Source organism: Labeo rohita, chromosome 6 (assembly GCF_022985175.1).
Source record: "Labeo rohita strain BAU-BD-2019 chromosome 6, IGBB_LRoh.1.0, whole genome shotgun sequence".
NCBI lineage: Eukaryota > Metazoa > Chordata > Actinopteri > Cypriniformes > Cyprinidae > Labeo > Labeo rohita.
In genome coordinates this window covers 11615743-11631468 of record NC_066874.1, presented here as the reverse complement: position 1 = coordinate 11631468, position 15726 = coordinate 11615743, and the positions used below count along the sequence as shown (strand labels likewise).

At 33.6% G+C, this 15726-nt stretch overlaps 1 protein-coding gene across 1 annotated transcript in view; it reads right to left on the bottom strand.

The window, feature by feature from the left end:
• prkcaa (protein kinase C, alpha, a) overlaps nt 1–15726 on the bottom strand; it is a 99002-nt gene that overhangs the window by 6579 nt on the left and 76697 nt on the right. The window contains 6 exon segments of the mRNA XM_051112307.1: nt 103–243; nt 3716–3823; nt 5534–5614; nt 11719–11857; nt 13067–13129; nt 13254–13345. Coding sequence (XP_050968264.1) covers nt 103–243; nt 3716–3823; nt 5534–5614; nt 11719–11857; nt 13067–13129; nt 13254–13345 — 624 coding nt within the window.

Below are 15726 nucleotides of genomic sequence, written 5' to 3'. Positions count from 1 at the left end.
ACTATAAAAACTTGCAGTTGAAGCCAGCAAGAGTTCTTAACAGTTTTTAACAGTATATGATACATAAGTTGAAAATGAATAGACCTTCATGGATTTTCTTACCACTTTAGGTTTGAATGGAGGCTGTATTTCTCTGTTTTCCAGGCGTTCCCAGTCAATCCGACGGAAGAAAGCATGTTCACGAATATCTCTCTCCCCTTCTGGGCAGCAGCCCAGACGCTTTGAAGGGTGTTTTGTCATCAGCTGAGACACAAGACAAAATATAATCTTTACTGTCTAAACAGGAAAAGGCTTATTGTAACAATCATTAAAAAAGATTTTAGTTTATGATGCATATGGTCATCTTTAAATTTCATGATAACACACATAATTTCAAATATAGATAGACAAATTGCATGGACATAAACATTTTGCCAACAATTACACTAGGTTCAATTGCATATGAGTGTCTATTCATGAAATTCATATACAATTGAATCTAGAATAATTATAGAAAAAAAAGAAACAATGACCGCTTACACTTTCATAATAGACTCTATTATGAAAGTTTAACTGGTCATTGTTTCTTTTACCATTTAGTCAGTGTAGTTTCTTAATATGAAGACATAAAAAATAACCTTAACAGCTAAAACCACCTCCAAGACATACTCAAATTAATATCTTCATTCTCCATGGCCATGGTAAATCTGTACTGCAGATAAAGGCCAGAAGGGACAACAGTTACACATTCATCAGAAAATCTCAGACTTTAAACTGAACACATACATCTCTGCAGTCGTAATGGGGAAAATGTGTGGAGTTTTTTTTGTTCCTTTTCTCTGGGTGTGATATTACAGTCTTGAAAAAAAGTCAATGTGATGGGGGTGATATTGTAGTTGTATTGTATTGAAAAAAAAAAAAAAAAAAAAAAAAAAAAAGAATATATATATATATATATATATATACTTTTTTTCACAAATTGTGCAGGCTATTGTTTTCCATCACATCAAAAGTCATTAAGTGATATCTGTTTGTCTGTAAGTACTTGAGTCAATGGTGTGAATGGTGGTAGAGGTGGATTAAAACTCAAATGTATACTCAAACAGTAAAACCTTAAAAATTCATTTAATACCTTTTTTTTTCTTCCAATATGCTATATAAATCACTCATACAAACCCCAAAGAATCTAGAGAAACCAATTTGTTGGCTTTTGGACAAAGCTGTGCACCATCCAGAATATCTAATCACACTTTAGTTTGGTGACCAAGTCTTACTTTTAACTAACTATTAACTATGACTTTTGTCTCAGTAAACTCCTAATTTGCTGCTTATTAATAGTGATTATGGTAGTTAAGTTTGTTTAAGTGGTCACTATTTTAAGGTCTAATTCTCACTATCAACTGTAACTTTGTCTCAATAAACTCCTAATTACTGCATATTAATAGTTAGTAAGGTAGTTGTTTAAGATTAGGTATTTTGTAGGATCTAAAATATGGTCATCGAGAATATTTGCTATATACATACTAATAAACAGCCAATATGCTAGTAATATGCAGGCTAATAAGCAATTTGTTAATAGTGAGAATTGGTCCATAAACGAAAGTGTCACGGTTTAAGTTTAGGTACTGGGTATAAGAAATCTAAAATATGGCCATGCAGAATAAAGCATTAATATGTGGTTTATCAGTACTCCTAAACAGCCATTATGCTAGTAATATGCATGCTAATAAACAATTAGTTTATTGTGAGAATTGGTCCTTAAACTAAAGTGTTACTGAATTGTTCACAGATGCAGTGAACTTTACAAACTTAACAGCCTGATAACTAAAGAACAAGATTTCTTTTTCGTTTCATTATTTTGTTTTAATTATTAAATGGTGACTTAAATTTGTCAGGAAAATTGATTTCAGGTAAATTACCAATTCATTATCCCTCTATAGTCCTGAGCTTTTCTGGGTCAGCCTCTGACAGCCACTATGTATCCATTAGTAGGTGGCACAGTTTATAAAACACACCCAAATTTCAAAACACACAGAAATGAAAACAGATGAACTTACACCTCTACCACTGACAGAAAGACAGAAGATGATAGAGAACATTATAGTGAGACAGTGTGTGATGACGCAAATCATCAGCTGTGTTGTGCCGTGCTTACACCGTTATCTCTTTCTCTACCTAACACAATGTTTTTAAAAATAATAGTAGCAAAAGTTATTATGGTACTACTGTGGTATTCCTAAAAGTACCTGAAAAATTCAATATGTGGAAAAAAAGTTTATTCCTCACAATGACGACAATACCTTCTGAAATGATTAATTTATGTACCTGTCATTTTACCTTGACTTTTGATTCAGAACAAGATAATGCACTTTTATTTAAAGTGGTTTATTTAATTTAAAAGTGGTTTGGCTGAAACTTAGAATGTAATGCAAGTGTGCAGATATGTCATATAACTGCTTTATTTCTGTTAATAGTGTGTTGATTTGTACTGCTCGAAAGAAAAAAAAGGATTTATTATTGAATTTTTATATTATTTTGGAAAATGAATTTGTCTGTTACAGTGCATGTAGAAAATATGGTACTGCAATGAATAAAAGATTATGCAACGGCATAATCAGCAGTGAATGCCAGACAATCGAGATGCTCCATTAATAATTCTTTTTTTTTTTTTTCAAACAGTAATCTTTCCAAACAGTATGGAGAATGTGCTACATTATAAAATGTATCTGTTGTTTTCTATACATAAATATGTCCATGAAGTTAGAACTATGCATTGCCACAGTATTTTGTTTGTCAGAGATGTAGATTATAGGAATCTCACTGAAAACAAAATGTTAAGAAGTTCTGGAAACAGCAATTGCTGAAATATTATTTTTAAATAGAGATTATGCAATTTAGTCATGTCTTTGTTGATGTTAGTTAATGAAAATGATAGAAAATATATATTTGATTTACCACATTGGTCAAGCAAGGAAGAAACGGCCTGTTTCAAAATAGTTAAAAGTTTTGGTCTTGTCAGACTGAAGTTCAATCTAATAACAATACACTGCATTCATGGCAAATGAAACCTGAACACTGATAAGACTTTTATTAAAAATGAAACCGGGGGTTCATGTGTTTTTATCTAAATTGGATCAGCTCCTGCAGTGAATTTCTGAGGGCAGTGAATTTCAGAGCAGATGCATGTAATATGACATTAAAAGAAGTGATGACTATACAAAAGACATTTTTTCTGTTCTATACATTTCAGTAACTTTCACTGAATGTAATTTAAGATATATTGATATCAAATGTCAGTGTATTTCTGTCAGAATAATCTTGGATTCACGGGAACCTAATGACCTGGTTTTTGGAATAACTCTGCTCTCTTCTTCTGAGATATATCCTCCTCATTTGTCAGGTATGAAATGACCTCCTAAACTTGTACTTTCTGGTCTCGACCACATATATTTATTGTTCCCGGAAAATGCAAAGTCTGTGCATAACTAACTATTAAGTCAAGAAGTCTAAAACTATTTTCAGAGGCTAAGATAAAAGATATAGACATCAAAATAGAAGAATAATGTTTTGGTGAATTTTGGTTTTGTGTTATTAATGAACTAGAGAGAAAAAATCCTCTATTTGTCCCCAGATATTCTCTCTCCAATGAGAAAATACTGAGTCAAGAAGAGGAGTCATACTGGTTCAGTCGGGCTTTTGAACCTGGAACATTCTGCCTTTATGTGTCAGAACTTACTCCTTTGCAGATGGAAACTGCTTCTTTAGACATGGATTTAGGGTAGGAGACATTGTGCTCCATAATGGACTGGAAAAGTTCATCTTCATCCTCACCATCAAATGGAGGCTGTGAAGAGGGAGAGAGAGAGACAAAGAGAGAGAAAAAGAGAACATAATTAACATAAAATCAAAATGGATATTAAATATATATCCTGATATATAAACATGGAAACTCTTGTACTCTTCACATGTGGCATTATAGGATTTACATTAAGCTTACCCTTACAAAAAGTACAAAAGTGCTAGCATAAAACATGGGAAAAACAAGTGACAAAGTGGTAATACCATGGTATTATTTGAAGGACCTTATAGTACCATAATACCACAAAAGAGTATCTTAGCCTCCTGAGACCCGGGAAAATAGTTAAAAATAAGTTTTTTTTTAATGTCATTACATTGTTCAGAGGAAAAAAAGTAAAAAAAAAAAAATATATAATAATAATAATAATAATAATAAAAAGGCATGAATGAACATGCATAGGCAAAAACAATTGATTTTTTAAAAAAAATTACCAATACATTTTTAGCTTTCAGGATTTTTTTTTTTTTTTTTTTTTTTACCAAACTTTGTATAAAGGTGAGTCTCAGCTATGTTATAACAGAATGATTTTATATACCATTTTTCTTTATGCAAAATGTAAAATGGCCATAAACAGGTTTTCTCATTTTATACAATGTACCTATAAACTAAATCTAATTTGCATATTGATGTGTTTTTGGGGCAACACGTAATAAAAAATAAGTGTATTAATTGACAAGATTTTCATAATAATATATAATATTTCATAGGAATACTGAAATACAATTTATTTCCCTATTTATTTGTTCTGTCTCCCAAAATGTGTAATAGACATGCTTTTAGTCCCGGTGTACTCACATGAGGACATGTATAAAATCAACGTCCTGTTTCATAACAGAAAGTCATATTTTGATTTGAAACCCCATAACATTTTCCTGAGATGCTGATTTATGACGCAGTTTAAAAATTAAATTTAGATGATAATTACAAAATATTATCATATTTCCATACTAAATTAATATTAGACCAAGAGAAGGGAGTGGTCATGGTGAAACATCCCAACATTTAGTATCTCTGAAAAGCCCTGAATGTCCTCTGTACAGGACAGGACAGGACTTAAAACTGTGGCATGTACAGTCTCAGAGAAATTCACTAAAATATAATGTCCTCATATGAGGATGCAGGGTCTCAGTAGGTTAGAATATACTTAAATCCTATGATATTACCATCACTGGCAACTTGTACCACATGAACAAACAATGAACAATGCATTTAATACAGTATTTATTAATCTTTTTTAATGAAAATACAGTTGTTCATTGTTAGTTCACAGAGCATTAGCTAATGTTAACAAGCACAACTTTTGATTTTTAATAATGCATTGGTAGATGCTGAAATTAACATAGATTAATAACATTATAGATTAACATAGATTAACAAGATTAATACATGCTAATTCTATTAATAACAGACAAGAGCCTTACAAAAGATATTTATTATGATAAGATGTAAGATTTAAATTTATTATATGTATTTTTTAAAACCAGGTTGTGGATGTGAAGAGGTGCATTTTTCCCACAAACTCTTTCTGGGTAAAGCTGATGGTGTCAATATTATATGTGGATACTTTTTGTTGAATTTTGTTTAAAACTATACAAACACACATGATCACTACAAACTATATTACAACAAAGCTATACCTGTATTCTAAGATTGGCAGAAGGTAACAGCTGGCAATGTAGGACTTGGTTAACTCACCTGACCCGCCAGCATCTCGTACAACAGGACTCCATAAGCCCACCAGTCCACAGAACGACCATATGGCTGATATGCTATTATCTGAAAAGAGACAACATAAAAAACCCTACGGATTACTACTGAACATCAGCATACTAGCATCATGTCACTACTGTTTCAGAAAACCATTTTTTCCTCATCATTCAATTCCCATCTGGAAGCACACATCCAATACAAATAAATTATAAAAATGTACTGTATTATATTGTTTTGTGTTCCATTCAGAACATCCAAAACAAAACTGATTCACAAACCAGTGTAGGGTAAGACATACTGTTGTTAAATAAAATTGGTATTTGTTAAATTATATGACACAGGTCAATCACTTTTTCACTGAATATAAGTGAAAGATTGTGTAGGGCATGGATGCTCAACCCTGTTCCTGGAGATCTACCTTACTGCAGAGTTCAGCTCCAACCCTGATCAAACACACCTGAACCAACTAATTAGGATCTGAAGAAGCACTTGATAATTGCAGACAGGTGAGTTTGGTTAGGGTTGGAACTAAACTCTACAAGAAGGTTGATCTCCAGGAATAGGACTGGGCACCCCTGGTCTAGGGCTACAGTAATTCTTTAGCATGAAAGTGACCCAGATATAAAACAAAACTTAAAACGCTATTTTAAACCATGCGTGGGGTGTAATATAGTACAGTATGAGCAGTGTTGGGCATGTTACTTTAAAAAAGTAATTAGTTATAGTTACTAGTTACTTCTCACAAATAGTAACTGAGTTAGTAACTAAGTTATATCATTATAAAAGTAACTAATTACCAGGGAAATAACCATTGTATTACTTTTTAAAAAATGTTCAAATATGTAAAATAACTTGGATGCCCCCCAATATTAAATATGTTAAATGAACGAAATTTAAATGAAATGAATTAAATTTTCAGTTTACTTACCAGATATATAAAGCTTAATGGCACACTTCTTTAAATATCTGAATGTTCACTTCAGCATCAGTCAGTCAGCATTATAATATTAGATTCTGATAATTTAGCATGAAACTTTAGTAATTAGAACTTTAGACTAGATTCAAAAGATTCAAGAGAAAAGATTCAAAGCTTCGACAGTCTCGAAAACAGCACGATCTGGTGGTTAGTAAAAAATAAAGCAGCCAAAAGCCTGTGAAGCTCGGTCGGAAGAAGCATTCACCACAATTTCCATAGATCGATCCATGTTATATGCACAAATAAAAGCCTAACCGTGTGTGTGTGTGTTTTTTGTTGAATTTCTGACTCTGATAAATTATTTTACCCATTGAACAATGCCATTAAATGTCGGTACAAATGTCAATATGATGTAATAGAAGAATAATGCTCACATATATTAATTGCATATGCCATATATTTAATTTTCCTGAAATAATTTGTATTCTTCATATTATTTGTATAACTGGGTATTTAAAAATGTAATTATTAAATAGGTTAAAAATGTACTCCCAAAGTAAAATCTCGAGGTTGAACATTAGGACACACAAAGTAAATTGCGCACATGACTGGACAGAAAGTGAGGCTTCTACAAATGGCACTTCTACGTTAACAAGCCTCGAATTGAGGCTTCATCTGGCATGCCCTTTAACACAAGCGCTGATGTCTCGATTCAAATGTCATTTCACTAGCTGACAGTCATTTAAGATTTAGCGATCCAAACTTGCTAATGATGTGGGAACACAAATTCGAAAAGCATATGTTGTCCATAAGAACGTAATGACATCTCTCATAAAAAATAATACTGAAAAGATAACAAAACTACTACAAATTCTACTACTAATAACAATACAAAACGCATGGATCAACAAGCTGCTAGGTTCATGAATATTAATCACATTGTCTGCGTTCACTCAAACTGATTTGATGAAATCAAAACAGGGGCAATAATAGGTGAGCGCCAGCCAATGAGATTGCCGTTTGCGCATTAGTTCTGCCTACTACCGGAGAAACCAGAAGTTCTTAAAAAGCTAAAGAATTCCAAAGGAACTGTTTTGACAGGAAAATACAACAAAGAATATTGTTTACATGTAGCGTGTCAATTCTGCAAATTATAGTAATGCTGCATTTTATTGTCAGTAAGGGTAACGACGTTGTAACAGGGGAAACAGTAATTCATTTGATTATGCGTTACTGAAAAAAAATAGTGCTGTTTATTTATAATGCTGTTATTCCATCAGAGTATAAGTGTTTGTCTTTAAAATATCAATAATGAAAACACACACCTTTTATTTTTTTGTATCATATATTGCAGAATTTCACACAGCATATACAGCTTGCATTCAGCTTTCTCAGCTGATGCAGTTCACAGCACATTCAGTGTATGTGTGTTTGTATGTGACATCACACTAATACTATGTGACAGTTCTAGATCATGGCTGTAGCCGCTCAAGGTTTTGTTTGTGGCTCTAGATGTTGAATCTCATATTTCAAAATACTGAGGACCACACACACACTTAATAAATCGTATCCCTCAACTACACATCCCATATACACACAGGCTAATAGAGGTGCGCAGAGCCAATATCAACTTCAGACTAAACAATTGCTGGGGAGAAAACAAATAATCATCCACTAATATAATCTCTCAATTTAATTATTAACCAAACTGATGGAGCAAGTGACAGAATAATGGATAGAAAGCTATTTTTACACTGGTAATTTCCATAACACTTTATAAGTTTATCTAATCTTAGTGAGTGATAAAAGTGAACAGATTTAACTGATAGTAAAAAGGCTCAAGTCAGACACTGGATTTAAACTCCATGTGTTTATTCCTCGTATTTTTTGGCAACGCAAAAAATTAGCTTATCTTAGGAACTCAGTGGGAGGTCCTCACTAAGATATGAAAACAAATGTGTAACAAACGTTTAGCCATGTGTGTTACTGCTGCTCTACCTTTGACATACTTTACACTCAAGTTAGCATGCAGCAGCGTGTTCCCAGATAACACGCATTACCACTGCATAATATGTAGGTCAGCAAAAGAGACGGAAAGAGAGAGCAAGTAATGCTTTCAAAAAAGGGTGGAGGACAAATGGCCACTATTTTGCAGCTTTAACATACAGACACACATGATGGTGTTTAATGCCACACAAGGAAACAGTAAATTACACTGGTAATTTCAATAAAAAAGGAATAAAGCTTCAACTTTATTGACTAATGCTATGACTTTATTCTTATTATTTTGACTTTAATCTCTTATTGCTATGATTTCTAGTAGAAAAAAAAAAAAAAAAACACTGTCACTTGTCACTGTCAAGACTAGTAATAGAGCTAGTAAGAATATGATGATGATGATGACAAGGACATTACTATACAAATTTTGACAGCCACTCCTACACTGACTGATTTGGTTTCTACTTCAAAAATTCAACAGCTTTCTAGGTCTGGTTACGTGGGACGACCTGTTTGGTAAAGCAGAGGATCTGCTTTTTTGTCTGTGAAGAAGTCTAAAAAAACCACTGTGGCTGCCTTTATAGCATTGTTTTTACAGACTTGCTGTAGGAGACAACTCTGCCACCCACTGTCATGTCATGCCACTACAGTTTGATTATTCGAGGAAGAAAAAACAGAGCGGGACAGAGAGAGAAAAAAAAACTATGAGTGTGTGTCTGAGGATGTCAGAGCAGATAAAGGTCATCAATATGAAGAGATGAAGTGCCACATATAACCTGCATTGTAAAAGCTTATGTGTCACTTGTGGAGGCATCTTCATGGTAAAGTCTGCTCTGGGAAGTAAAGTTAAGAGAAGAAGAGCTTCACTACAGAGAAAAGGGGACAACTAGGATCTGCTCTGAATATAAAAAGATCTGTATGAGGGGAAAAAGGGAGAAAGAAAGCACTTGAAATGGAGTGGTGGTCTCCATTACCGCAAAATGTTTAATATGGTTTTACTGGGGTGCATCATTTAATGCAATGGACCATTTATTGTTATTGCCACAGTTATTAACATCACAAATCTAGCAAAAGTAATTTTTATATTTTCATTTTTTTTTTAAATGTTACGCAGGGGGGAGAATGTGGTAAGATGAGCCATTTTTTACTTATGTGTCCTTAAGAAAAGGGAAAATGAGGCACAGGTACAATGAAAGCATCTAAAGTCATTTAAGGATGTTTCCTATAATTTTAAATTGTCTAAATGTATCTGTGACAAAGGGTTCTAAAAATATGATTTCTTGTAAAAAAGTTTACTGTTTCCAGTGGGCAAGATGCACCATGTGGGAGTAAACAGACCATCTGATTGAATCTGATTCAAACCCACGTGAAATTTTAAAGATGTTTTACCTGTTTTAAAAAATTTGAATGATCAAATTTAATTTTACAGTCATATTTCTTTTCTTAAAGCAAACTTAAAATAAAACCAATCAAATTAAGTTTAATTTCCAATTTTTTTTTTATTTTTTTTTATTTTTTTATTTATGAAACTATGAAAAAATGCCAGTGTTGAACACAGCAGTTTTAACCTTCCCAAAACTTAACTTAATCAGTTGCATAATATTACATTATCAAAATACCATATGCATATTATTATCAAAATACCAGTTTATACTTCAGAGATTTAACTTAACTTCAGTGCCTTATGGTGGGGTAAATTAAAGTGTTGGCTCAACTTATCCCACAGCATTTGGCTCACTTTGTCCCATAGCTGGCATATTGGGGGAAAAAAACACTAGCTAGCTTACCAATGCTAGTTAAATGATTTGCATGGTTTTATACGTCGCTGTGCACAGAGATTCTGAGGGGCAGTGGCCCAAACCAAAAAAGGGGCACTAAAGGGGTGGATGCTTGTTAATATTAAAATATAAGATAAATTATAGGAATACTTTCATTGTACTTTTGCATCATTTTCCCTTACCTTGAGGACCACATAAGTAAAAAATTGCTCATCTTACCCTCTAAGTATTAGACATTTAATTTAATATTTTACAGCATAAATCTATATTGTATACTAATAAACAACTCATTTAGAACATTTATATTATTTTTTAACTATTTATAGGCCTACTAATAATATGGTTTTAATAAAATATTATAAACATGATGTGTTATAGATTACAAGTATCAACACAAGTTTTATAATTATTATAATGGGAAATAGACTTAATTACAAGAATTAACATGTGAAAACTGCTAAATATTCTATGATTTACCTGACTAACTAACAAATTAACAAATTACTAATTCAACGAATCATCCACTGACTACAGTGTGGATTGTAACGCATCTACCTGTTAATGCAACGACCTTTGGGAACTATCATCTCCTTCGACTCCTGTCGACAACTGTGTTTCTCCTTTTCACAGTCTGGCAGAATGATGTGTGATTCCAAAATACATAGTTACATGACAGTAAAAGTGTACAGTTGCCAAGATACAGGGGGTGGGTCAACTTACCCACTGGCTCAACTTACCCCACTCTCCCCTACAGAAAACTAATTTCTAATGCAGCTGTTGAGGGACTGATGGCAAATTTGACATCTTTCTCTCTTCTGAGCAATGTCATTATTCTCTCTATATTTGATCCCTCTTTTGTAAAGTTGTAGAAGCACCATTGTGGATTTATTCAATTGCTTTTGGAGCAAAATGGGAACACAAAAATTTTATTTGTTGTAGTTTCCATTCACCATCAGAAGTTTACCCAACAATGACAAAGTCCACTTCAGAGAACCCTTTTCTTCTGAAATGTGAAAAGGGTCCATAGAAAAATATTAAATGGGCAAAAGGACAAGAAGACAGTCAGGAGATAAGCTGCAATTTATTTTTGAATAATGACTGACAGGATTAAATTACATCACTTCTCCTGAAACTTTGTTTAAAATCAGTAGCATTTGGTAGTTTTTTTAAATTGGGAAGCAAAATATTTACTTAGTATTTTTGTTTATACAGTTTCATTTAAAAACCAACCAACTGCAGCAACCCTTAGTGAGTCATTTAGAATTCACTGAGCTCATGGGAAGGAAAAAGAGACACTGTCTCCTTCTGTAATTGCTGATATGGCTGCTGGACAGTGTTACTGTAAAAAAATATTTTTGTCCTGTGGATTATTTTACCATCCAAAATTTTTTTTGAGGAGGTACTGCATTTACGTTTAGCGCTATCTTTCAATCTGGGAGGATTGGTATTGCCCGCAGGAAATATGCTCCGTCACTCACCTCTGGAGCGATGTAGTCTGGCGTTCCACAAAATGTACGGGTGGTCACACCGTCCACAATGTTCTCCTTGCACATACCGAAGTCTGCAATCTTAATGTGACCCTCTGCATCCAGCATGACATTATCTAATTTTAGATCTCTGAAAGTGATAAAAAAATAACATTGTAGTCTGTTACTATCGACAGGGTAAAACTGAAAATTAGAGGATGGGGTTACTGAAAAAAGATGTTTGTCTTCTTGTTTAAATATTTTTATATATAAATATATTTAAACAAAACTCATCTTGCTCTTTTTTCCTCACACATAAGCACAACAAATATGTAGTTCATTTCAGTTCATGTAAAAGCAACTGCAGCATTTATCTTTTTTTCTGAAACAAGGTCTCTGTCTCTTTCATTCCTGCTGACGTCAGTTCATCTGTTTGCTCTATTTCCCTAGGCCAATTTAGTCGCTCAAAGAAAAACAAGCCAAATCACTGGGTTTAGTTCCTAAAGAGAGACTGAATTAAGTGAATTCCTGGTTGTAGGTTGGGCTAAATAGTGATTTAGTATTTTATGAATGTTATCTGAGGAGTCATGGCACTTTTCACAAATACATTACCATGATGTTTTTTAATGCATTAGATACAAAAATGACGTTTACAAATGTATCTAAAAACTAAAATAACACATGACATTGTCGCAGTAAACAATATGTGCAAATGTTATCTTACCACATTGTGCACATGCTTTATATCATTATAGCATTTTCCTTAAAATTTTACCTTCAAGAAATGACACTATTTTGGATCCTTTACTGGAAAGACAAATAATTGTACAAAGTGATGTAAAATACAAATAAAATACAAATATACAATACCAACATTCGGTGTCAAACTAGCTATCCCTTACTGACTGATTAATTTAGGCAAAATCTGCAACCATGTTACTTGTGACTGGAGAATGGCATAGTTCTTTTGGTTGTTTGTTTGTTTATTTATTTCATTTATTCATTTATTTATTTTTAATGTTATTTATTGCTTTAATGATATGTATTAGTGATATTAGGATTATACATTCTGTCCATTACATTTTCACTAGATTTATTAGATTTGTAAAAAATTTTGGTGTTTACTGCTTAATTGCATGAATCACACAAAATCCGGGTTTTAAACACCCCAAAATATACTTATGATAAAATAGCTTACAAGTTTCAGGCCCTTCTTTGTACCCTAGTGCCATAAATGCCAATTATTGATTTCTAAATTATTATAGTCAATTTCCTATTTACAGCCAAATAGCTTACACTTTGAAACTATTGAAAGAAAGGTCTGAATGTGGATTGGAATGTGTAGTTTATGTGTGTTCACCTGTATATGATTCCTTTCTTGTGCAAGAAAAAAAGTCCAACAGCAATCTCTGCAGCGTAGAACCTGCAACAAGCAGATTATTTTACATAAACTCACCTACAAACACACATAAATTGATAAATGCTTTAAAGTCCAAATCCAGTAATACATACTGTAAACACAAAAACACAATGAGAGAGTGGCTTACACTGCTTGGGGCTCCTTAAATTTGCCCACTTGCTGGATGTGGTACATCAGATCCCCACCATTAACATACTCCATCACAAAATACAGACGATCCTATGAAAAAACAAACAAACAAACAAACAAACAAACAGTAAAATCAACTACATATATAAAACTGTTTAGACTAACTTTAATGCTGGCCTTGTCTGAAAGCAAAAATGCACTTCTGTTGTTTAATAATAGTTTTAAAACACTTGGCATCTTTGTAAATGGTTACAGTAAAAAAAAAACCTGAGTCATGAGTCACCATCGTACTCTACATGATTTTTAGTGAAATGTGTCAACTCCAAATGACCCAAATCTGCAGATGGCTTTCTTCAACTAGTGTCAACTCCTCCAGACTGCAAATGGGGGCAAAAAAGAGTTCTCTTTCTCTGTTATAAAAACAGTGGTACTGTCACCTCACCATTAGAGGTCACTATTGCCTGTGTAGTGTTTGTTTGCCTTCTGTTGGACTGTTACCTAGGGATTTTGATTTTGTGCTGTTCAATTGTTGATTATGGGTATTGTCTTTATTAAAATCTCCTGTAAATGGATCCCTCTTATTTACTTGTCAGTTTACATGCTCTGTGCATAAACACTCTTTAAATAGAATTTGAATTAAATGTGTCTTCAGCAGTAAAACATTTCAAATGTATGTAATTGCCATATAATTAATTAATTATTATTATTTTTAAATATATGCTGTATGCTGCTTTACTGTATTATTTATTTTGCTCTCTTTATGTCTACATATTTGTAATAATGCAAATACATTTGGGTAAGGAAAAACCCACCAAGGTTTACGAGTGCCATTAGTGGGATTACCATTTAGCCCACAGCCATAGCAACTGGTTAACATAGGCTTCTGTTTGTTTTCAAAGTTGCCAAGTTATGTGTGGGCGGCTACATTTTTTTACTTGCTGCCTTTAGTTTGTTGAATTATTAGTAGGGGTTTAAGCACGTTGCACTGAAACCCAATTTACACAATTTACTTTTTTAAACAATTGAAACTATTTACTTTTGTAATTGTTAAAAAGTTTACAAATCAGCATTCTACTAAAAGTAATTGGGCTGACCAAACCGTAAGTCGTAACCGCAAGGCTTACTCCAACTGGCCTGACAGTAGCGCTACAGCAATCAAAAGTAAGAAATCGCTCATAAGTTCTAAACCGTTAGTCACAGGCTTAAGTGTCTTATATTGTTGGAATCCTTGGCTCACAACGGTCAAAACACATGCCTTGGATTTCATCGTCAATTTTTGTTGTGAAATTTTGGGGTATTTCGAACTACTCCTAGGTTTTTTACCCGATGGGCACAAAACAGAAAGATTCTCTGGAGAGTCGCGAAGGATGTCAAAATGTCTGTAAGGGGCGGAGCTACTTTTACTGAAACCCCTGTAACTCTTCAACGCAAAGAGATATTTTCATAAAACACGGAACACTTCAATATGACGTCACAGTAAAAAAAAAAGTGTAGTTTGGCCGGTTGGTGGTGCTATAACGGGAAAAAATGGCTATAACTATGCAACCAAGTCCGATGGAGTTGAATATTGGTATGCAGTGTCTTTGTCTGAAGTGCCACAAGTGGGGCAAATGGGGACATTTGCATATATCATAAAACATGGCTCCATCGGCAAATGAATTTTTGAGCACCTAGTAGACAAGGTTAACGAGGCCAATCGGAACAAAAATCTGTTGGTATGTTTAACTCATCGCCCTCAAGGTCTATAAGACTTTTGAAAGAAATTGGCAACTAGTTGGTACTAATGAGTTGTATGTCTCTGTAATTGCGTGGCGTGTCACACGTCCACGCAATATTCATTTAATTTGACAGATCTCCTCATACTGAGCAACTCTGCCTTAGAGGGGGCCTATCATTCAAAAATAACATTTATAAGGTTTTTGAGCACAGTTCTGTGGCCGCAGTGTGTGAAATCAGTGCCACTTTACAACTTTTTGGTAAGATGCAAAATATTTAGCGGCATGCACGTTCCGTGACATATTCGATGTGAAATGTGCACTGAGTTGCGCTTAAAGAGTGTTCTTTTTTCCCCTGGAACAGATGAACGTACATATGGTATGTTTTATGTAACGTTTGTATGTGTCAAAGCAGTTCTGACTTAAAATGTCTGTTAAGTGGCGCTATAACTGTAATGCTCTATGATGTTTTAAAGTAATGTACCATCCTGCACTACACCTAAACCTATCCGATAGTATGAACAAAAGCAAATGAGATATAAAAACACAATTGCAAGCATGCCGTTTTAGCTTATTTTTTGATCTCTCATCTTTCAGCTCTTTCATTGTGAGTTCCTAAAAATTCTGCACCCCAAGTCCAATTCTGTGCCAAGCAAGTGCGTTACATCTGGTGTTGTGCCCATTTTCGACCCTCTGCCAAATTATTACCCCCTCTCATTGCCTAATCCTAACTCCACCCCCCACAACTAACCCTAA